The 23,780-nt window shown below is 24.1% G+C and overlaps 4 protein-coding genes across 4 annotated transcripts; 1 reads left to right on the top strand and 3 right to left on the bottom strand. All coding sequences in view use genetic code 6, as the record gives it.

The window, feature by feature from the left end:
- Positions 1–807: 807 nt before the first annotated feature.
- TTHERM_00628500 (WD domain, G-beta repeat protein) lies at positions 808–7,468 on the bottom strand (the record flags this gene model as incomplete). Its single annotated transcript, XM_001019536.2, has 2 exons — positions 808–7,386; positions 7,448–7,468. 2 exons carry the CDS (start codon positions 7,466–7,468, stop codon positions 808–810), a joined length of 6,600 nt encoding a protein of 2,199 aa, XP_001019536.2.
- A 1,665-nt stretch (positions 7,469–9,133) lies between these two features.
- On the bottom strand, positions 9,134–11,356 carry TTHERM_00628510 (hypothetical protein; the record flags this gene model as incomplete). Its single annotated transcript, XM_001019537.1, has 1 exon — positions 9,134–11,356. One exon carries the CDS (start codon positions 11,354–11,356, stop codon positions 9,134–9,136), a length of 2,223 nt encoding a protein of 740 aa, XP_001019537.1.
- Positions 11,357–13,111: 1,755 nt separating this feature from the next.
- TTHERM_00628520 (DEAD/DEAH-box helicase family protein) lies at positions 13,112–18,247 on the top strand (the record flags this gene model as incomplete). Its single annotated transcript, XM_001019538.2, has 10 exons — positions 13,112–13,360; positions 13,416–14,299; positions 14,391–14,861; positions 14,976–15,612; positions 15,677–15,911; positions 16,235–16,422; positions 16,482–17,204; positions 17,265–17,500; positions 17,564–17,882; positions 17,942–18,247. The coding sequence occupies 10 exons, from the start codon at positions 13,112–13,114 to the stop codon at positions 18,245–18,247; spliced, it is 4,248 nt and encodes a 1,415-aa protein (XP_001019538.2).
- A 240-nt stretch (positions 18,248–18,487) lies between these two features.
- On the bottom strand, positions 18,488–23,671 carry TTHERM_00628530 (hypothetical protein; the record flags this gene model as incomplete). The annotated part of the gene is made up of 1 exon (XM_001019539.2): positions 18,488–23,671. The coding sequence occupies one exon, from the start codon at positions 23,669–23,671 to the stop codon at positions 18,488–18,490; it is 5,184 nt and encodes a 1,727-aa protein (XP_001019539.2).
- Between the last annotated feature and the right edge of the window lie 109 nt (positions 23,672–23,780).

Below are 23,780 nucleotides of genomic sequence, written 5' to 3'. Positions count from 1 at the left end.
TATGAAATGCCTCAAAGTTTACTTTTTTATTGTAAAAATTTTTTTAAAATGTAAAATAAATATATTTTTTACTCCTTTAAACGCTTTTTAAACAAAATATTAAACAGTCAATTTTCAATCAAAGGCAATTTTTTTCTACTCCTAATTAATTATTTTTGATATATTTATAAATTACTTAGATTTGACATTAATTCATTGTATCTTCAAACAAAATGTAATTAATTTACCTAGTATATTTCTTAAAGCATAAAAATATAAAAGGTGGCTTGTTTTTAATTATTACATCATTAAAATTAGGTTTAAATAAGGCTGTGGTAAAAATAAATAATTTATCATATGTATTTTCTTTATTTATATTTTATCTATAAATTCTTTAGAATAATTTAAAAATGATGTTAAGCAAATCATAACCTTAATTAAATAGTCCGTCTTTATAATTAAATATTCTACAATTTTATTACATTTGAAATACAGAATAATCAATCAATTAATTAATATTTTTCTAAGTTAATAGATTTTTGTTTTACTCTATATAATAAAAAGTTTAATAAAATCTCTAAGAAGAAAGGTGTATTTTAAAAGTAAATAATAATTTATTATCAATAACTTCCACGTCTTTTTATAAAACACTATATAATATAGAGTGTTTTTAACATTCTAAAACAAAACTTATTAATACAAAATTCATGTAAATTATTTGCAAAATTATTACTAAAAAATAAAAACTTGTTAAAAAATATTTTTATGTAAAAATTTCAACAAAAATAGACAGATAAAATATGAAAAAAAATTCTGAAATTAATTTTATCATAATTCATATAATTATTAATAACTTATTTTATTTAAGTTGGAGTTTTTGGAATTTTAAATTTGTTAGATTAAATTGAATTTAATTTTTTCTTCTTTTAAACTTCCTAAAGCTACATTGTCAGCCTTTTCATGCTTATTATTAACACCAGAATTTATGATGAATTCAATTTAATTGTTTGATTAGGAATTGCAAGGTTTTAGGTTACTAATTTTCAAATTCATGTTGGTAGATTATTCCCAAATTTTCCATTAATTATTTCCAGAGCAACTTGCAATATACTTTCCATCAGTCGAATATGCTAAAGCAGTTATATTATCTTAATTTTTTTATTAGGATAATTTTTTTGTAGTCCAAATTTTGCTTGAAATGTCTTGAGAGGAAGTGGTGAGATACCTTCCATCAGGAGAAAAGCTTATATGAAGAATATCCTTACTGTGTCCTTCAACTATGCAAGTAAGCTCAAATTAATTTTCTACATCCCAAATTTTACAAGTTTTATCTTCAGAGCCAGTTGCAAGAAATTTATCATCTAATGAAAAACAAATAGAAGATACAGTATGAGTGTGTTGTTCAATAGTTTTTATGAGTTAAAATTAATTCTATACTTCCCATATTTTAAAAGAATTATCTAGAGATCCTGTTACAAAATATTTACCATTTTTAGAAAAAGCAACAGAAGTAACTCCTTATGTGTGCCCTTGAATTGTGGTAATGATTTCAAATTCTTTTTGAGCATTCCAAATCTTGCAAGTTTCATCCAAAGAACATGTTGCAAGATACTTGCCATCATAAGAAAAAGTAACTTAAATTATTTCTAGTGAATGTCCCCGTATTGTGTGTAATAACTGGAATTCATTATTTACGTCCCATATTTTGCAAGATTAATCCCATGAACACGTTGCTAGATACTTTCCATCTTATGAAAATTTACAATAAGAAATAAAGAAGTCATGAGCTTAAATAGAAATAACTAGCTCAAATTCCTTTAGTGCATTAAAGATTTTGCATGTTTAATCCCACGAAACTGTTGCTAAATATTTACCATCTGGGGAAAAGTCAACAGAAGTAACTTTTTATGCATGCTAATTAATTGTACTAATAACTTCGAACCCTTTTTCTGTATCATAAACTCTGCAAGTTGAATCATCTGAGCTTGTGATAAGATATTTGCAGCTTGGAGAAAAAATTGCTGAGGTGATTGCATTAGCATGTCCTTTTAGGGATTTTATGTACTCAAATTATTTATCAAGACCCCAGATTTTAAAAGTTTGATCGCCAGAGAGTGAAACTAAATATTTTGAATCGACAGAAAATGCAACTTAATAAATATTTTAAGTATGTCCAAAAGTTGTGTTTATAAGTTAAAAGTCTTTTTCAATACTCCATATTTTGCATGTAGTATCTGAGGAACCAGTTACAAGATATTTACCATCTTATGAAAAATCTATAGATGTAATGTCTTTACTGTGCTCTTCTGTTATCGCAATTTATTCAAAGTTTCTTTCAACACTATAGATCCTACAAGATTTTTCCCAGCAACCAGTAGCTAAATAATTTCCATTAGGAGAGAAAGCAAATGTGCTTACATTCAAAATTTCTTTGACTAATTCAAATCCTTTACTCACATCATAAATTTCACATATATATGAGCCTTTAATTACACCCAAATATTTCATATCTCTAGAAAATTTTATTTTACTGTAAAAATCATAAGCGCTTTAATTTTCTATTTTTTTTATAGTTTAAAATCCTTTTTCAAATTTCATAATTTTGAAAGTTTTATCAAGGTTGGTTGCTGCTAAATACTTTCCATCAGCTGAAAATGCAATAGAGTCTATATTAATTTAATCACCTTATATTTTATCGAAAAGCTAAAATTTGTTATCAACATCCCAAATTTTACATGTTTTATCTTATGAAATTGTTGCTAAATATTTTCCATCAGGAGAAAAGGTAATGTAGTTAACACTTTCAGTATGCGCTTAAATTTAATGCACCATATTAAATTCATTTTACATATCCCAAATGATGCAGGTTTTATCGAAAGAGCATGTTGCAAGATACTTCCCATCAGACGAAAGAGCCATACTTTTCATTATTTAAGTATGAGCTTCTATTCTTTTTAAGTTTAAAAATTTGTTTTTTACACTCTATACACACAAAGACTACTCATAAGTCAATAAGAGATATTTGTTATCTAGAGAAAAACTAACTGAAGATATTGCAGATGGGTTTTCTTAAAATATGTGAGCTAGCTCAAACTATTTCTATACATTAAAAACTTTACAATTTTAATCTAAAGAACCACTCGCAAAATGATTTCCATCTTTAGAAAAAGCTATTGAAGTAATCTACTGAGAATAGCCATCAATTATTTTTATTAAATCGAATTCCTTTAAATCGTAGATATTACATGATAAACCATCTGGATTTACTGTTGCAAGATATTTTCCATCTGCAGAGATAGCAGAAATATTTAAACTACTGTCATTAAAATCTCTAGATTTAATTAATTACTGATTTTTAATATTGTAAAAATAAATTATATTGTTTTAAGTCGTGATAATTGTGTCGTTTATAAATTGATAAACACACCCTTGGATTTAATCTAATTATTTAAAGCCATCCTTGATATTACCAAAATAGTTTAATTCATTAGCTAAAGTTACAATATAATTTGAATTATTTATTTATAAGTTAATTATCTTATCTGAAAATTAGAAGGTTCTCAATTTTTCAAAAGAATTGCAATCAATCTCAAAAAGAGATTTTTCTGTCCTAGTTAGGAATATGTCTTCGCTACTCACAAAATAAATTTATTTCAAACAAGTACTTGTAATTTAATTCGATCTAAGTTTCTTATGAATAGATGAATCTTTGTCTGAGATAAACTAGAATTAATTAATATATCCTGTTTTTGTGATAGATATTATTGTGTCTTTGTAAAAAATTGCATTTGAAAATGTATAAACATCTTCATAAGCAAATATCTTTTAAATTGAGCTTGTTACTGAGTGTTTGGTGTTAGATGTTTCAAACCTTTCAAAATATTAGTTTTCTAAGAAGGAATTTTCTAGATTGCAATCTTAAAAATTTGCACACTTACGAGAGTGACCTGGCAAATAAGCTTAAGAGAAGGAGCATTTGGAAAATTCTAACGAAGGGAAAGAAAACTTTGACAAAAAGAGAGCTGATAATAAGTTAGAAGATCCAACATCTATCTAGCTTTTTTCGCTTGGTTAAGAAATCTAAGACTTTTTCAAATACTGAATGTATCTATTCGTTAAAGCAATATCCTCTTAGAAATAATTTTACTTAAAAGATTCTGAGTCTATATCTGATTTGATGATTTTGTATAATTTTAAAAGAATCTATTGCTCTGAGGCATTCTTTTGAGTAGTCATAATTATTCTTTTATTAATATTAAATTGACTAAGCTTAGACATATCTAATTTATAAATATCTTCTTTATGTTGGTCAAAGTCATGTTTCATAGCCCTAGCCGCAAAATACTCATATAGAGATTTATGCTTAAATTCTATAATTTGCATGTTTTAATCTTTTTCCTGCTAGTACAAATCCTAATCAATCTCAACATCCTTGACTCTTGTTATGATCTTTGTATTAACGTAGTTCTAAATTTTATATTTTAAGGGTTCGATATATTTTTAATTTAGAGATTAGAACTGGATTTACTAAAGTTCAAAATTAATTTCATTCTTATACAATTGTAAGAAATTAGATTACTTGCCTTTATTTTGGAACATTTGCATCGCAATTGTTTGGAAATAAAGGAAATACGAATTGCAAATTTCATTTTGAAGCTATTAATTTCTAATATCTAGTCCGTTTTAGTTAATAAAATCAATAGCTTCTCTTTTAAATTGCTCTTTGAAGAAAATGTCCTAAATTTGAATCTGATCGGATATATTTTTTATCATTTCTTTAATTTCTTCGGAGCTCTTCCCAATAATTAGTCTAGTAAACAAGTAAAGGTTAATTGGCAAGAACAAAAGATTCTCTAGCTAGTTATTCTTCAAGCACTATTCCATAATATCATAAAACTGTTTTTATTATTCTGAAATATCTTCATCATTATTTAGCTTCATGTGATCTTGTTAATCCTAAGTATCCACTTGCTTTTGTTGTAAGTAAAATTTGTTAGAAAATTTATTACAATATTCTAGAATATCTTTTTTTTCAAATTCTTTTAATTTAACAATGCAATAAGATGACTCTTCCCTATTTCCTTATTAGTCATAGGCGCTAAAGTAGACTTTTGCATCATTCTAAGTTATTTTTTCCATTCTTGATGAAACAATAAAAAGTGTATTCTTCCAGTTATTTAGTTACAGTTTTTAGTAAATTTTAAAGTAATCTCCAGTAAATTCATCATACCCATCTAACAAAATGAGCTTATGTATTTCCATTTTCTAGAGCTACTCAATTTCATTCATACTCAAGCCTTGTTACTTGAAATATTCCTCTAATGAAGGATTATCAGCAGTTAAACAGTTGCATTTCACCATAAAAGGAATAAAATTCACTTTTTTCTTTGAAGAATAATCTTTATTCAATAATTCATGACTACCTTTTTCTTTTTCCTATTGATTGCTGCTACTTCTTTCCCTCATTAAGGCAGTTTCTAATTTTTTGATTAACATAGATTTTCCTGTACCTCCTTCTGCTAGGATTGTTAGTATTTTACACTGTTAGTCACTATCCTTTTGCTTTGGAATTAAAAAGAACTCTCTAATCAAATTAATAGCATTTATACTTTCAAGTTTATTTTTTTCTTCGAAAATGTCTTTTCCTTCTAAAAATTAGATATTTTAATCTATATAAAGATCTTAAACTTCAAGTAGGATGTCATTTTTGTCAGCAATATCTGCTTCAAGTCTCTATCTCGCCTCCAATTCCCATTTTTCGATCAAACTGAGAGAAATTTTGTAAATAAAATCATCCACACTCTTTATTTCATCAACAATATTTTGAATTTCGCTTTTACTAATTTTATTTGATTCGAGGTTCTTTAATCTATCTTGCTAGTATTGAATAACTTGCTAAATTAAATTATCTTTTTCCTTCGATTCTAATTTTACTTTTAAATCATGACAAAACTATTTACTATTTTAAAACACAATCTTTATCTAAGTGTCTTTCTCTGTCAAATAGCAAAACAAAAGATGAATGAAGAGATCATCTTATTAAAAGTTAAGGACATAAAATTGTAGTAAAATTTTAACTGACAAAAACCTAAAGTAGATATCTTAAACTGAAAATTTTAAAAAGCTTTGCTGCTATACTTAAGTGCTTTTGAAAAATTATTTAAGTATTTAAATAAGTTTTTCATAACTTTTGTCACCAACCTTACTTCTCAATTGAGCAGTCTACGTTCCTGCCTATTAATTTTCTAACACGATAAATCTTTCTAAAATGAAGCTAATCTAAATCATTAAATAAGTGATTGTGTAACTCAGCTAAGAACTCGAAGACATTTCAGTTAACTCAATAAATTTATTTATGTAAAAAGAGAGCTCATCTTATTTACTATGCTTTTTCTCTATCTAAATAACTCCTATTTATCTTACAACGATATCTTTGCTAAACAGGATCTTATCTCTAATCCTTTAAACTATCTCCCAAGGACTCTCTAATTGTTAGTTTTATCTATTAAAAGCTCCTTCTTTCAGCTTTGAAATGACTTATTCTTCATCAATTTAATCATTTGCTATATTTTTTAAATGGATTAATGACTTCATTTTACCTACCATTTCCATTTTTGTAAATTCAGAGATCAATTAAATTTCATCATATTTATCAGTCCTTTTGTCAAAATCCTCTTCATTTAGAGCATACAAAAAGGAAAAAATAAACTATAAGTCTAAACAAGGGAATAGTTCAAGATTTTTTTTAAAGTGACTTACTAAGCTGTCCAACAAATCTATTATTTGTCTATTATCAACTAAGCGTATGCAATCAACTCCACTTAAGCTATAACTCATGCATAAATTAAACATTTCAATAGTATAAAATCTATAAGTGTTTACTTTAGTTGTAATTTTATCTTTATTGCACAGGAGCAATCTCTGCAAAATGTTTTTTATTTCATCAGATTATTCTCCATTTCCTTAAATTTACTCCATCTGTTTAAACTATGTATTTTTTCTCACTTTATTGTATGACCTTTTAAAATTCTCATCAATACCATGATTATTTTCTGTCTCTTAAAATTTTGCTTCATCAATAGCTTAGTAAATGCTATATTTATCTAAAGATTAATTCTAATTACTGCAGCAATTACCACCTCCTTTCAAAAGATCTTATCTCCTAAAGCAATTAGTTTGTTTTAACTTCTCTATTTTATCTAAAACATATTTGGAACCTTTTTATCTCCAGGAGTTTATCAGTATCTATTTTTTAGTTTAAGACAAACCCTCATAAAATGAGTATTTTTGTTTAGTTTACTTACCAGACATATTCAAATCTTTTAAATCAAAAGGATTAGCTATTTTTTCAAAGGAATTTGAGTGCTTCTGAAAAGTTTTTCTTACTTGAAATCTAGTAATTTCTGACTAAAAAAGATATAAATAAGTAAAAATGTAAATATTTTAAAAGAAAGTCTGAATATATTACCTATGTTTGTGCGCAAAGCATTTTCTTTTAACCTTATAGATTTTTCTTTAAATGTTTTAGATAAATTATTATTTTTTTTTTAATTTATTTTTGATGACTAATTGAACTTAATCTTTTGAGATTTTAAATAAGCAAATTATCCTTTTATTCTCAATAAAAAATTAATTGAATCTTAATAAGATAGTAAATTAATAAATGAATGGTTGAAAAAAGAATAAATTTTTATTTCTTTAACTTTTTTTGTTATTTGGTTGTTTTTTATTTTGTTTGTTTAGTAATAAACTTTTAGATTACTTAAATAAGAAAAGTTTTTAATCAACGTTTAATTTATATTAATTGTATTAGATATTAAATTAAATCTTGCAAAATCATAAAAAAACTAATTAAAGTTTCCAAAAATTTCCATTATCTATCTACTAACATCTTTCAGTTTTTAGTAGATTATCAGATTTTATTGTTAAGAATTTGAAGTAATATAATTAAATAAATTAAAATAAGAAATACTTTTAAAATTTAGGTAGGTGTTTGATATTTGTATATTTTAATTATTTTATTTGGAAAATTAAAGCTTCTTAGCCTTAATAATTATTAGTATATTTTATTATTTTATTAATCAAAATATCTCAATAATGATCATTCAAACTTTTTAATTTACTTTTATCCAAAAATAAAAAATTGATGAAACATATAAAGTTCAAAGTTGTTAAAAATATATAATATTTAGTATAACATTTTTTTATTTTTAAAAATGAGAATTTGATTTTAAGATTATTTAATTTAACAATATTTTTTAGCTAAGTTTAATTAAAATATCTTGACTTCAAGGTATATCCGCATTCTATATCAAAAAAGCGATTAGGTGAAATCAATTACCATAGATTATTATTAATTTAAATAAAGGAATTTAGAGAATCAATCAATCAATCATGTATGTATGTATAATATTACTAATTTAGTTTTAATTATTCATAAAAAAATACTATTTAATAAAAATTTATTAATTATTTGTATAGCATATTAATATAAATAGTATTTTTTTTTATTTTAAAGCTAAGTAGTTTATGAATTTAATTTAGTTTTAGTTGTTTAAATAAGCAGAAAAATATATAGAATAAAATATGCGTAAAAGATAATAAAAAATAGTACTAGATAGTCTAAAATCCTAATAATTAGCTTTACTCCCCTCCCCACTCAAAGTTTTTTCAAATAATTATGGTTAATTGAAACGATTTCGAAGAGAAAAATTTTTTATCTAAATTTAAGAATTATAAACTTAGTTAAAAATAAGAAGAATTGTTATTGCATTATTACATTTTTTAATTCAAAAATTTTCAGATGAAACCTAAAGAACTATTTTTTTAATCTGTTTTCAAATTTGAATTCAACAATTTGTGTTTTCAGATGATAGAAAATTTTATATATACTTGAAAAATAATCAGAAGGAAAAGAAATAAATCCATACTAAGATGAATATGATTGAATGAATGAATTCTTTCAGATCTTTTTTTAATTAACTAGTTATTGAAGAAATTAAAATTATATTGAATAGTGAGTGTAAAAACATAAAGTATAAAATTCATTATTAGTTTATCAAAATTTAATAAATTATTTAATATTGGTTGCAAAATAAAGTTTTATCTGAGATATTGACATAAAAAATAAATTTATATTACTATATCATAACTTTCATATTTCTCCATTTTTCTTTTTAATTGCTTTGTCAAGCAATACCATTTATTTAAGAGAAAGCTTTTAGCAGGAGAGGAACGAAATGAGAAATGTTCTTTTTTGAACTTTATCATTTTAAATTGTATCAAGTAATTAACTTAAGCTTTTGTCAGAGATAAAGTTCGATTTAGAGAAAATGAACTCAATTTTTAAAGTATTCTTATTATTTGCAATGAAATTATTTAATTTTTATAATGATTTATCAGATATATTTGTGCAATTCAAAAATTAAATGATCAAAGAATTAATATTCTAGCTTGCTTCTTGTAGGTCTTCAAAGAAAATTGTTAAGCTCTCATCTGTAATTTGGTTGCATTCTCCAAAATAAAATTACCAATCTTTTACACTTTAATTGGATTTAATTGATTTAGACATACTTTATATTATTTTATCGTTAATAAGTCCATAAGAAATATTAATATTGACAGAATTGTATGAAAGGGAGTTTACAATTGAATAAAAGAAGCTGGAGAAATTTATTTAATCTAATAAATCTTTAGCATGTGAGCATTTTTAGGAAATTTCACTTTCTCCAGTTTCATTAGAATTTTCAAAGTACTCTTCATTAACCTCATTTTTATGTATTTCTATATCAAATTTGGTGTAATTTTTAGATGAAATTCTTGCACAAGTGTAAACATCTTTTAAGATGTTTAGCTAATTGCATCTTTCTAAATTTAATCTGGTTTAGAAAATCTCCTAAGAAACATTGTTGATATTTTAGTTTAGATTAGTATTTACTATTGATTTCAATTTAGATACTTATAGCTCCTTATTCTCTTTATCTTCATTGAATTGAAGATAATAATATTAATTTTCTTTACAAGGAGTAGTTTCTAGTCCAAATGAGTTTGTAGAGCTCAAAAAAATATAACTATCACTTAAGATAGGTTGTTTTACAGATTCAGAATAAGTTAAAGCTATTTTTTTAGACAGATTCAGCTCTTCTAAAGCAGATTGGATGTGGAGAGTATCATTTGCATTGAATTGCTGAGAGTTACCAAAAAGTATTTGGACTTTATTTTGAGTGGATATTCCTTCATCAATTATTTTTCTATAGCTTGATAAATTATCAGAATCTGAAGAAAAGAAATTCTGATTTTTAAAATCGAGAACAATTTATTCAACAGAGATTTATTTTTCTTTAAGTAGAGTTTGAAGATTTTCAAAAGCTTACTCCTTAAATTGACTGCATTGCTTGACAGTTAAAACCAATTTTTCGAGCTTTTTTCCATTTGGAATTTGAATATTTTTAATGTATTTCAGCACTTTTCCTGTGATTTAAGGAATGTTTTCCAAAGATAAATTAATTAATTATAAATTACATGCTAATTAACTAAGCTATTAAATTACTTTCTTAATCCCTTTATTCGTTATTTCATGATTCGAGTTTAGAATTAGATTAAACTCTTTCAAAGAGCTATTTTGATTCAGACATTATGATAAGACGGCCAATCCTACATCTGATATTTTATCACAAAGCTCAAGCTTCAAAGTAAAGAATTTTAATTTGGAGCAGGAGCTAATTGTTCTTTGAAGAGTTTATAACCCAACATCTGTAACAGAGCAAGAATTTAGGTTAAGCATAAAGCTTTGCAGTGAGTTACTGTCTTAAATAGATTCGCAAATATGCATAACACTTTCGTCAGTTAGATTAAAGGAATACTCAAAATTCAAATTCAAATCTATTAACTTCTCTTTCTTTCTATTTAAAAGTTAGCTTATATAATAAACTCCTTCATCAGTTATGAGGCTGCAGTATCTAAAGCTCAATTATAATATTTGTAGCTATTCATTTATTGAAAGTCCTTAACTGATCTACTAAAGATTACTGTTTTTAAGTTTTTCACATTTATCGAAATCCAAAATAAACTCTTTGCAATGGCTATTTAAACTGATAGCCTATTAAAGATTTTAGAAGCCTTCTTCACTAATTTTATTGAGTCCTCTCATAGAAATTTATATAGATTTAGCAGAAGATTCTTCTAATTCACTGCAAATATGCTCAAACTCTTTATCAGAGACATCAGGCCAGTTTTTGCAATTTACTGCTAATCTTTCTACACTTTCCTAAGGAAAATATACTTCTTACAAGTAATACCTATTTGTCTATACATCCTTTTTGATGTAAATATCGTCTCCTACTAAATTTTTAAATTATTTTTAATGTTTGGTGTTCATAATGATTTTAAACAAAATATTATCTATCTATCTATCAATCAATATCTCTAATAATTAATTAAAATATCAAATAAATATAATCATCAAAACTATTAATCGTTTTAAACTAAAAATTGTAATTATGCGAAATTAGCTGGAAATACGAGAGATAATTGGCATAATTATTAAATAAATTTGTAGATTTTAGATTTAATAGCTTGTTTCTTCTATTTATTTTTTAAAATCTAAAAACAATTAATTTCAAAAATACTCTATTTTATAATTTGTAATAAATAAGGAAGAGATTAATTTAATGAATTTTGACAAAAAAGTATATTAAAAGTGAGACATTTATAGTCTAACGTAATATTTAATACCATATGAAATCAAAATGTTCAAGGAGAAACTTTTATTAAATCTCGCAAAGAATAAATACAATTATTCGAAAAAGTTTCACTTTTAAATAAATTTTAATTTCTTTGAAATATTTGTAACCAAAAATCAAATTTATTAACCTTCTAATTATTTACAGTTGTATTTTACAAAACCAAATCTAATATTTGTAATTCGATAAATTTAATTCTAAATTTTTAATTCGATGAATTTCATTTTGAATATTTATTCTTCTACAGCCAAATTTATGTAAAATTAAAAAATCTATTTTCATAATTAATAATATTTTGTTTTTAAGTAAATTTAACTTTTTCATTTAAATAAATTCAATTTCATTTTAAATTATTTCTCTTCTTATATTGAATAATCATAATTATATTCTGATATCTATAATCTTATATAGATAAAAATAATTTAATTTATTAGAAAATAAAAGCTAGATATTTTTTAGAAATATAAAGAAAGTAATTTAATGGTTATTAATTTATTTTTTGGAAATAAATGCTTGTAAAACTTTTGAAAGATTTATTTTAATTTTATTTTAACCTAGCTAAAAAAATAAGTTAAAAAAAATTATAAAAATTTATATGATATTTGATAGATTAAAATATTAATAAAAAAATAAATTGACCATATCAAATTTTAATTAGGGTGCTATTGAAATCATTTACAAAAAAAATAAAATAATTTAAGGTGGCTAGCAAAAAATATAAAAAGTCACTATACAAAGCTACCTTGGAGTAATAGAAGACCTAATTAATTCTAATTTAATTTAATATAAAAGAAATATTTTATTTTATTTAAAATAATTTAATTTAATTAAAATCTAACAATAGCTAAAAATATCAAATATTAAAGTAAAAAATAAAAATAGATTTGAATTAGATAAATTTACTTATTACATACTTACTTATTTTAAATAAAATTTTCAAATAAAATAAAAAAGAATTATTATTTTTAATATTTTGATTGAGTTAATTAATTATTTTATTTATAAAATTAGTAAAGGTTTTATTTTATCTTCTCTTAATTAAGATTTTTTTTTTTAAGAATGAAGAAATTTATCCAATTAATAGCTTGCAATTTGATTAGCTAAAAATAAAAACGAAATAAAACTTTTTAATTTCAAAGTAAAAATCTTTCTTTATTATTCTTTTATTTTAAAAAAGATTATATTCTTTAAATATTCTATTAAATGTATTTAAATGAATATCGAAAAATTTGTGATTGGAATAAAAATAATTTATTTGAGAGTTCATAAAAGATAAAAAAAAAGATATCAAAAATTTGATAGATAGATTGATTGATAGATAGATAGATAGAAAGATAGACATAAGTTTAAATTAATAAATCTTTATTAAATTTTTTGATAGATTTTGAATAATGAATGGATAAGAAGATTAACTACTTTAGGCATTTGACTGGTTAATATATGCTAACTAAAGCAGAATTCCAAAAATATTAGATTTTGAATAACAGTTATTTTAGTTCGATGTGAAAGACCAAGCTCTCCCTAGTCATTTTTAGGTTGTGATTAATAATCCAGAAAGATAAAATACATAATTATATCTCAATAATCATTTCACTAGCGTTCACTATGAAGAATCTTTTGCAGATTTAAAATATATTAAAGTAATTTATTCAATTTATCAAAATTTAATGTTAAATGTTCAATATTTTTTTATAGAAAGGGTAATTAGAACGAAGAATTTTAAAAGATATTTATGAGCATGATGTAGATTTAATGGGTTTTTAATTCGATTAAAATTAAGTTGAATCTGAAATGTTAGATATAGGCTATAAGCGCGCATTAGATGAAGTAGATTTACACTTAAAAAATCCTTTTACAACAACTTTTAGCTATGATTATATGGATAACGAATTTACAGGATTTTAAGACTAAATGGTGTAGAATAATTCATTTAAGAATTATTCAACAGATCAATCTTAAGATAATACACAACAACAATAAAAAGGCTAGTAATTATTAAACGAATATTACAATCAAGGTAATGCAAGCTAAGAAATAAATGCTTAATAAGTTTAAGGTTATTAATCGCAAAATAATATAGTTGAGGACTTTTAAGTCTTGGGAAATCAGGTAGAATAATACTTAGCTGAACTAAGATAAAAATAGCAAAGCATTAAAAATAGAATTAATATTCCTTAGCTTTCACTAGAAGATCTCATTAAAGTGAATAAATTTAGCAGAGTCCTTTCTATTTTCTAAAAAGCAGGTTAAAAAGAAGCAAAAAAGCACAAAGTTATTTAAAAATCTACTGTAGACATGGACCCAGAAGAGATTTTCAAACAATTAAAAAGTGAGTGGGTAGAAGAATAAAAAGAAGAGGAAGAATTAAAATAATCTTATGAGCTGTAAATTTTAGCAAATTTAGATTTTGATGTTATGATAGACAAAGTAGAAGAAAAAATACAATTTGAGGAATAGCAACTACTTGAAAAGGTCAAAAAGATGTAGGAAGAATTAAAATCTCAAAGCTTCGAGATGCAAGAAGACCAAATTTATTCTCTAGGATAGCAAAATAAAATGGAATAATTTAATAAAATTAAGTAAAATCTATAAAATATTTTTTTCATTTTCATTAAATTAAAAAATAAGATTTATTTAAATGCAAATTTAAATGAAATATTTTAAAAATAGATTGGTGGATACTTAAGAAATCAATGAAAAAAAATTATAATTGTCTTCATCTTACGATTGGGCAGTCGAAGATCAGTTTAATTTAGCTAAATTTTATGAGGAAGTACCCAAAGAAAAAATGGCGTAATAATATCCTTTTGAGCTCGATGCTTTCCAAAAGAGGTCAGTTTACAGAATAGAAAGAAAAGAAAGTGTTTTTGTTTGTGCTCATACATCTGCAGGTAAAACAGTAGTTGCTGAATACGCAATAGCTATTTCTAAAAAGCTTAATAGAAAAGCAATTTATACTTCTCCTATTAAAGCTTTATCAAACCAAAAGTATAGAGATTTTAAGTAAAAATACGGTGATGATGTAGGTCTAGTTACTGGTGATGTGTAACTCAACCCCAATGCAAATTGTTTAATTGTAACAACAGAAATTTTGAGAAATATGCTCTACAGAAACAACGATATAATTAGAGATATTGAATGGTAAACAATTTATTTATTTTTCTTAAACGTTATGTTTTCATTGTTTATTTACAAAACACTGTCATTATTTCATTAAATTTAGTTAGCTAATAATTATATTTTTATATTTTATAGGGTTATATTTGATGAAGTTCATTATTTAAATAATCCTGAGAGAGGTCTGGTTTGGGAAGAAACAATTATTATGCTTCCTGAGACAGTCGGTTTTGTAATGCTCAGTGCAACAGTTCCGAATTACATGGAATTCGCTAATTGGGTAGGAAGAACTAAAAAAAGAAAAATTTATGTATAAAAAACTGATTTTAGACCTGTTCCCTTAGAACATTCTATTTATTTAAATGGCTCAATAGAAGTAATTAAGCAAGGAGACAATCGTTTTAATGCCACTGATTATGACTAATTTAAGAACAGAATTATAAAAACATACATGAATCAGAAGAATTAATTAACTGCATAAAAGAAATCATTAAAGCTTGAAAAGTATCAAAAAGGAATTCTAAAAAATACAAATACATCGATGAGAAACAAAAGAACAATGAAAGCAATCACTGAAAAATTCATTAAATCCACTGATGAAGACGATTACAATTCTTCAAGCAGTACAAACGAAGGATTTAATTTGATGTAACTCCTAATTAAATGCTAAAATGAAAACTTACTACCCTGTGTTATTTTCTGCTTTTCTAAAAGGAAAATAGACGAAATAGCAAATTAAATTAAATAACTTAACTTTTGTGATTATGAGGAAACTGTAAATAAATATCAATTAATTTAAAGCAACTTTTTTAGATTATTTTATATAAAAATAATTAAAGGTAAGAATAGAATATTATTTCAGGTAGTGTTCCAGAAAGATTAAGTCAAGAGATTTAAATGTGCCTTAAATACAAACCATTAAAGATTTACTTCTTAGAGGTATAGGTATCCATCATGGTGATGTTATTCCTTTCATGAAAGAAGTTGTTGAAATTCTTTTCTCACAAAGCCTTATAAAAGTTCTAATTGCTACAGAAACATTTGCTATGGGTATTAATATGCCTACAAAAACAGGTAAAGACTTTACTAACTTCATTTCAAAATTTATTTATTTTTTTAATTTAAAAATTTCATTTTATTTTCTTAAAACTGGATTAATTTTTAAAATAAATAAACTCAGAAAAAAAGTTTAATATCAATTTTTTTGTTATTCAAAGAAATATTTTTTATTTTCATATTTTAAGATCAAATTGTAAGTGAATAAATAATTTCAGATTAAATAAATTTATTTGTTTTATGTTTTGCTAAATATTTTTTTTCTTTAAATTTTGGATGGATTGAAAAAAAAATTCAAATTTAAAAAATAACTAAAAATATTTGTTAATTTTAATTAAAAGTTATTTTCCACTCTCTTAAAAAGTTTGACTCTTCTGGTGAAAGACTGCTGAATTCATCAGAATTTACTTAAATGAGTGGTAGAGCAGGTAGAAGAGGTTTAGATGTAAAGGGAAATGTTATAATTTTTGTTAATTCAATTGAGTAGCTTCCATCTAAAAATGACTTAAATATCATAATGGACACTAAGGTAAATAAATAAATAATTAGTATTCGATTAATATTAAATTTAAATAATATTTTTTATAGGGATAATATTTGGAATCTAAATTTAAAATCACATATGAAACAATCATCAACTTGCTTAATTCTAATGTACTTAATGTAATTGATATGATGAAGAAAAGTTATTAAGAGAATCACAAATATGCTTAGTTACCAAACAATATCAAGAAAATAAAAGAACTTAAATTAAAATATTTAGAATTAAAGAATATGAAATGCAAATTACAACCTCCAGGAATCGATGAACTTCCTATTGAGAAATACATATAAAGTTCTTAAATTATGAGATAATTAAATAAAAACTATTTCTAACAAGTAAAAACATACATGGTAGAAAAGATGGAGCTTCCTTCTTACTGTGTCATGTACGATGACGTTTACAAATTCTATTTTGGGATGATTATTTATATCAATCTTAAAGATAAATACGAAGACAGATTCCTATATGTTTTATATGTAGATAGTATTGATGTCCAACAAGGACCTATTTTTAATTTCCAAGAAGATGCATTCCACTCACATGTTGTCGAAAATCACCATTACTGTGATGAATCTAACGACTACAAAGAATATACTTACAAAATATTTAAGCTGCCCGTTTCTTGCATTTGTAAGATATACGAAGATGACCCTGGAATTGAAGATGGAGAATTAGAAGATTAAGAATATGTTTAATCATGCGTTAAGTTGCTTATTTCTAAAAAAAATTAATTTAAAGAGGTTTTTCTATCTGAAGAAATCTCATCTGTAAATTTGTTCAAATATCTTTAATTTATTTATTTATTTCTTTATTTTAATTTTGTTTAGAAAAAAATGAAGAGGAAAAAATTCTTGGATATGAAATTCTAAAACACAACTGACATATCAAAATCTGCACTAAATAATAATTTAGACTCAATATAAACTTCACTTTGTCATTAATGTGATATCAAAGATTTGCATATTAGCCAAGTCTTCGAAAGAAAGTAAATTAAAACTGATCTAGAAGAACTTATTAAAAAAGTAGATGAAAATGACTTAAATCAAAGAACAAGTTTTGAAAGGTAGATTTTATTTTTACTTTTATTATTTATTTTGAAAGTTTAAAATAATTATTTTGCAATTAGTAAATTGAAGATTTTGAAAAGATTTGGTTATGTTGATTTAGTTAACAAACCTACTTTTAAGGCTCGTATAGCTAAAGAAATACAAAATATTTATGTCACAGAGGTAATATTCTAAGAATCTCTTGAATCTTTAGAAGAATGTGACATAGCAGCTCTTCTAAGTGGTTTTGTATGTTAAGCTAAATCTAAAAGTGCAGTTAAATATGACCCAATAGATGACTTTAGCCCTTTCTATCCTAATTATGATAATTTTATGGAATCTTATCTAGAAATTATATAATCTGTCAAGGCTGTTATCTCTTACGAATGTTAATTCGGAGTAAATTATAAATAAATAAATAAAGAGTAAGTTTCTTAACATATTTAATTTTATTTTAGGTTATTCAATGTGGTAATGAAGATGACTATATGTTTGATCAAGTTTATATAAGAGACTTAATTGAAGTTGTATACTAATGGATGAATGGAATGGATTTCTAAAATATTTGCGAAATGACATCTATATAAGAAGGTGCTATAGTAAGAAGCTTCCTTAGACTTGAAAATTTACTCAAAAATGTAAGAAATGGTTATATTATTATGGGAAATTATGCAATGGGAGTTAAACTAGACAGATGCATGGAAATGCTCAAGAAAGATATAATTTTTTCTAAAAGTTTGTATTTAGACTAAGACGATCATTGAACGAACTCACACACACACACACACACAAAATAATTTATTTATTTATTTAAAAAATACTATTAAAATTTAATTATAAATATACCAAATATATATTTATTAAATGCATACAACCACAAATAAATTCCAACTGATATAAATTTTTAGCAAATTAATTTTTTTATTTATTAAATATTTACCAATTTTTAAAAAATAAACTACATAAAAATAAATAAATATTTACATTAGTTATTTATTTATTTATCATAATAATTCATTAATCTCATCTTATTTCCTATTTGAGATAATTTGCAAATATAATTATGCTTCTTTTTCAGAAATTGAATTTCTGTGAGTTGAGAATTCTTAAAACCTATTTACTTCTTATGATTGTAGCTCTTCACTGATATTTGATTGACAATTTTCAAAAATATTTCCTTCTTATTCTGTTTTATTCTTTTATATTTAATTTTAATTAGTGGCTTATAATTAATATTTATTAATTTCTCTCCTTAATTTAACACTTTTACTGAAAATTGAAGAGGGAGAATCTGAATTAGTTTAAAAAATGTCTTCTTATTTCGTATAGAATGTATTTAAAAATGTTTTTGGCATTTCATGTTTTGAAGATATTTTTTATTAATTTGAGCTAATTAATTATGAAGACTCATCTTATTATGAATAAATTTAGTCAATTTATTACTTTTTATCATTTCTCTGTATATTAAAATTAATTTTTAAAACAAATTATCGTATAACATATCTATTTGTGTCATAAATTTTTATTTGTATTTCTTCTATATCTTACTTTTAAGGTACTCCATGAAGGAAGATAACTCCGCTTCTTTAATCAAATTGAAGCCAAGAAGGTAATCTCATGTTTTTAGAAAAACCGTATTTTTCATATTCTATATTAAAGAATCTATATATTGGTTGGAAGTGTTTACTTATTTCTCTTTTCTTAAAAGCTATAATCTAACTGATATTGTAAGAATGAGCATAAATAGACTTACCTATCGAACGCTAAAAACTTGAAGGTTTATACTGAGGAAACCCTAAAACATCAGCAAAGATTACTTCCCTTAAAAGAAAAATGTTTACATCTTCAAAGTATGTTTCAATGTATTTCTTAAACTAGCTAAATGATTTGGGTATTTTTAAATTTTGTGCATTGTCAGTCTTATGGAGCTATTAAAATATAAATAATAACTATTTATAGTTGAAGTCTATTGAAGGAAAAATGTTGATTTCTTCATCATCTTCTTTTATAAAAGGATTGTTCTTATACTATATATCGATTATAGCTTTAAACCAATCATTTTTGTTATGATGGATATTCTAAAAGCAGTAATTTTTTATGTATTCATAGATTATATGAGTTTTTTAATCTAGTTTAAGCAAATATCTAGATATTAAGGCTCTTATAATTCTTTGTAAAACAGAATTAGTGTCTGCTAATTCATTAACGTATTACTACATTGTTTTTTATTTATAAGTTTTTGGTATTATATTAAATTTTACGATATCCTAAATAGCTTGAGACATTACCAAACTCCCTTTTTCATTCAGGTATCTTCTTTCTAAACTTGATTAAGTTATTTATTTTTTGGCTTTTTATAAATTCAATAATACTTTTTGGATATTGTTTGTATTTTTTTTAAAATTAAAATTATTTTAATGTTCAAATTTTTAAAATTCTTTAAATTCATTTTCACATTCCTCATTGTTAATATTTTTTTATTCAAATAAGTTATCCATATTTTTTTATTAAACATCAGAGACTGAATGAGTATGTGCTCTAGGCTATTTTTAATCTAGCTTCAACGAAGAATTCTCCATTATCTTTTTAAATAGATTTCTTACTATGTACATTCCTTCTTCATGACAGTTGCCTATAATTATTAACTATTATTAGTATTTTGTGCCACAATCAACCTCTTCTTATGAGAAGGTCACTCTGTTTTAAAATATTATGTTATAAAAGTAGTGTCTTTATTAATATATTCCAAAAACTCCTAAAAATGGACCTAATATTTTTAGTATTAGATTCAAGGCATATACAAAAGATATACCATATAATTAAACTGTAAAATAATCCACAGCTTTTGTATATCCATCAGTCGCTTATATCTAAAATCTGTAAACCTTACCATATAAATCTGAAGTTGTTACACCTTTGAAATTAAGTTTATCATTACCTTACTATTGAAGCCATAAGCTTGGAGGAATAAGCACAAATTCACCTTTTTCATTTTGTAGATATGCTTAATAAGTAATTTTACTTGTATCTTAAACTAAAAATGTTTAGGAGGAAAAAGAGATTGCAATATTTGATTCTATATCAATAACACCATCTTTAAATTATTAATCAAGTTATGTTTATAAATTTAGTTGTTTATTAACAATTAGTTGCTTTTTCAGGATTATAAATGAACATTCAAAAATATTTATAGAAGTTTTTAGAGGATTATTTACATTGTCATTAATAATAATTTGAATAGACTATTAGATGTGTTAACTAATTTCACTTGCATTAGCAAATATAATATACTATTGCAATACCTTGTTTACATTTTCTAAAGAGCCTTCAATTTGAAGCTAATCTTATGAATCTGATAATTAAAATGTAACACTGTCTTGATTTTTATGAATCAGTTTACCAGTGTTGCTATTCACCTTTAAAATAACTTGAATAATCTGTAGAGAATTAGTTGAAATGTAATGAAATCTATTGTTGTTATCAAATTTTAAGGATGAAATTATGTAGAATTTAAAGGGATTGAATGAATATGATTTCTTCAGCGTTACGCTTACCTTTTGTGTTATCTAAGATATAAAATTTTAATATAAACTATCTTAAATATTAGAAGTTTCTACCAGTTATTTCTAAAGTTAGGCATCTAAAACTAACTTTTTCTAAACATCAAAGTTTTGATTTAAAATACCATCTAAATTTATAATATTTTGGTCTGTAAGACTTTAGAAAATCAGAGCAGATTAGGTCAAATTTGTTACAGCTAAATCTTAAGAATCCTCTTAAGAGTAAAAAAATGATATTTTATCTATTGGTATTAAAGTTTTAATTAATATTATGATTAAATTTGAAATCATATAGTTTTTGTCTAATAAATCAGTTGTAACTTAAAATTAAAGATTTTAATTTTTAGAATCGAAGTTAAATTATTGTGGAAGTGTCTCTATATTACCATTTTATAAAATGTAAATATTAGAAATTTTCATATTTAAATTTTATGGATAGATAATTTTAAAATTTAAAACAACAGTTTAACCAATTTAAAATATATATTCATTATTAATTCTAGGATTATTAGTTGATTCAACCAAACTTTATTTGCTGTACTTGAGTTTTTATTATTATTATGTATTTGAAAATGCTTTTATTACAGAAACTTCTGTGTGTATTTGAATTTCATTTTAATATGGCATTGTTAAGATGCCATTAGAAACTGTAACAAAAAGATAATTTAGAGTATTGAATAAGCAAACACCTTAAGCTTACTGATTAAAATAAAGTTATTAATATATTATTAATGGATTGTACTTGTCTCTCGTATCTATAAGAGTTAGCGTACCTTTATCACTTTAAGTTACAATAATGTAATCTTCTTTTTAAATTGGTAATACCATAAAGGTGAACCCAGTTAGGCTTATCCTGGAAGCAAACTTGATTTATGGAAGAGCAGATGTATCTAAAATAGCAAAACCTTTTGTACCTTCTCCAATATAAGCGAAATTATAATAAGCTGAAGTAACAATAGCAAAGCCACCTTAAAAAGTTTGATGATTTGCTAAGATAGGATTATTTTTGTCAGAAATATTTAATATAAAATAACCTTAGCCTTAAGTAACACCAATAATCCATCTATTGTCTAATGTAATACAAAGATCATATATATCACCTAGTAAAAAATCAGGTTTTGACCAAACAGATAAAATCTCAATATTTAGTATATCTGTTGTGTTATAAGTAATAATTTCTTTTTAAACTGCTTGAGCAGCAAATTTCTTATCAACACCAAATGCCATATTTATAGAGTAGAATTAATTATTGTAACTATCGGCACGTATTAACTTCATATTGAAAGGTGATATCTCTTATTATTATTTGCTGTTATCAAGGGGTGAGTATTGGTAAATATAAAGTAGTATACCTTAATAATAAGAGGGGGCAATGATGTATTATCCTGATTAATCAAACAAAATCGAATCTGAATTAATAGGGTACTTCTAAAAACTTTTAATATTGAGCCTGTAAGGGTTTTTATAAGTTGGAAAAACATACAGACCATCATAATCAAAAGCGCCAAAAAGATATTCATCTTTACTGTCAACATAGCAGCGAGGTTTGTAAATAATATCCAATTCGCTAAAGCTAGATTAATGGATATTGAACATATTAGGGAAATAATCATTCAGTTCAACTTATACTTAAGGAAATGAAAAAATGTTTGATGAAGTTGATACATATAAATATATTTCATTTTTTGAGAGTTAAATAGAGAATGGGTTTATCTCTGAACCAATCACTTCAATAAGTAAAATTTTATTTCGTTATCTTATATCAAATAAATAAATACCGTAAGATCTTACCCCACAAAATAGAATAGATTCAGCAGAATTTAAAAAAAGAGATGAAATAATAGGTATCACATTTTAATCAGGCCAGTACTAAGTGAAATTCAAAGCCATTGGATAATCATTTTCATCAATTTATGTTAGATACTTAAAATTAGAAAAATATAGTCCAGTCCATATATCATAGCAATAAGCATAGTAATCTCTTGTTTGTAGGCAATAATAGGTTGAATCACCAGTAAATCCTGCACCTACTAGGATAAAATTAGTTTAATTTTGAATATTATTTTTTTAATCGACTACATAATTCATTTTAAATAAAAACATTCCAAATAAATTTGCTCCAGCATAAAGAAGCTAAAAGTCTTTAGAAAGAAATAATCCTGTTATTTATTGGGCGTCAAGTTAATAAAACCCAGTTTTATAAATAGTAGATTTAATTTTTGTATTATAAGAAACTATTAAGCCTTTCTACCCCGATACGATTAATGTATCGATCTCTTCTGTGAAAAGCATTTATGTAATAAGTTAAGAAAACTCTACTGCTTGAATCATGCTAACTTCTATCATTTTAAAAGAATCATAAGGTTCGTACTCAAAAACTAATTTATAAACTTAAATTGTTGAATTTAAAGATAAAAATAATATCTGGCCATTGTGAGAAACTTAGAAATTTTAGACATATAGCCCGTTAAAGTTAATAGTGTCAAGTATTTTACTTCCTAAATAATCAACAATTGCAATTCCGTTCACTCCGCACGAAATAAAAACCAGATCTTAATCTTTAGCAATTTGTATTGATAACGGCTCCCAATAGCTTGCATTAGTTTAGTTCAATTAGTTTACCAGCATTTCTGAATAAATCTACTTGATCTATTCTTGTTTTGATATCTTAATTATTATAAATATCAAAAGGAATTAAAAAATTTTCATTTTCTCAATCTATTTTTTAGGTTTATAA

This window comes from Tetrahymena thermophila (genome assembly GCF_000189635.1).
Source record: "Tetrahymena thermophila SB210 genomic scaffold scf_8254584, whole genome shotgun sequence".
In the NCBI taxonomy this organism is placed as follows: Eukaryota; Ciliophora; class Oligohymenophorea; order Hymenostomatida; family Tetrahymenidae; genus Tetrahymena; species Tetrahymena thermophila.
Note: the sequence above shows the minus strand (reverse complement) of the source record. Positions and strands in the feature narration are given on the sequence as shown.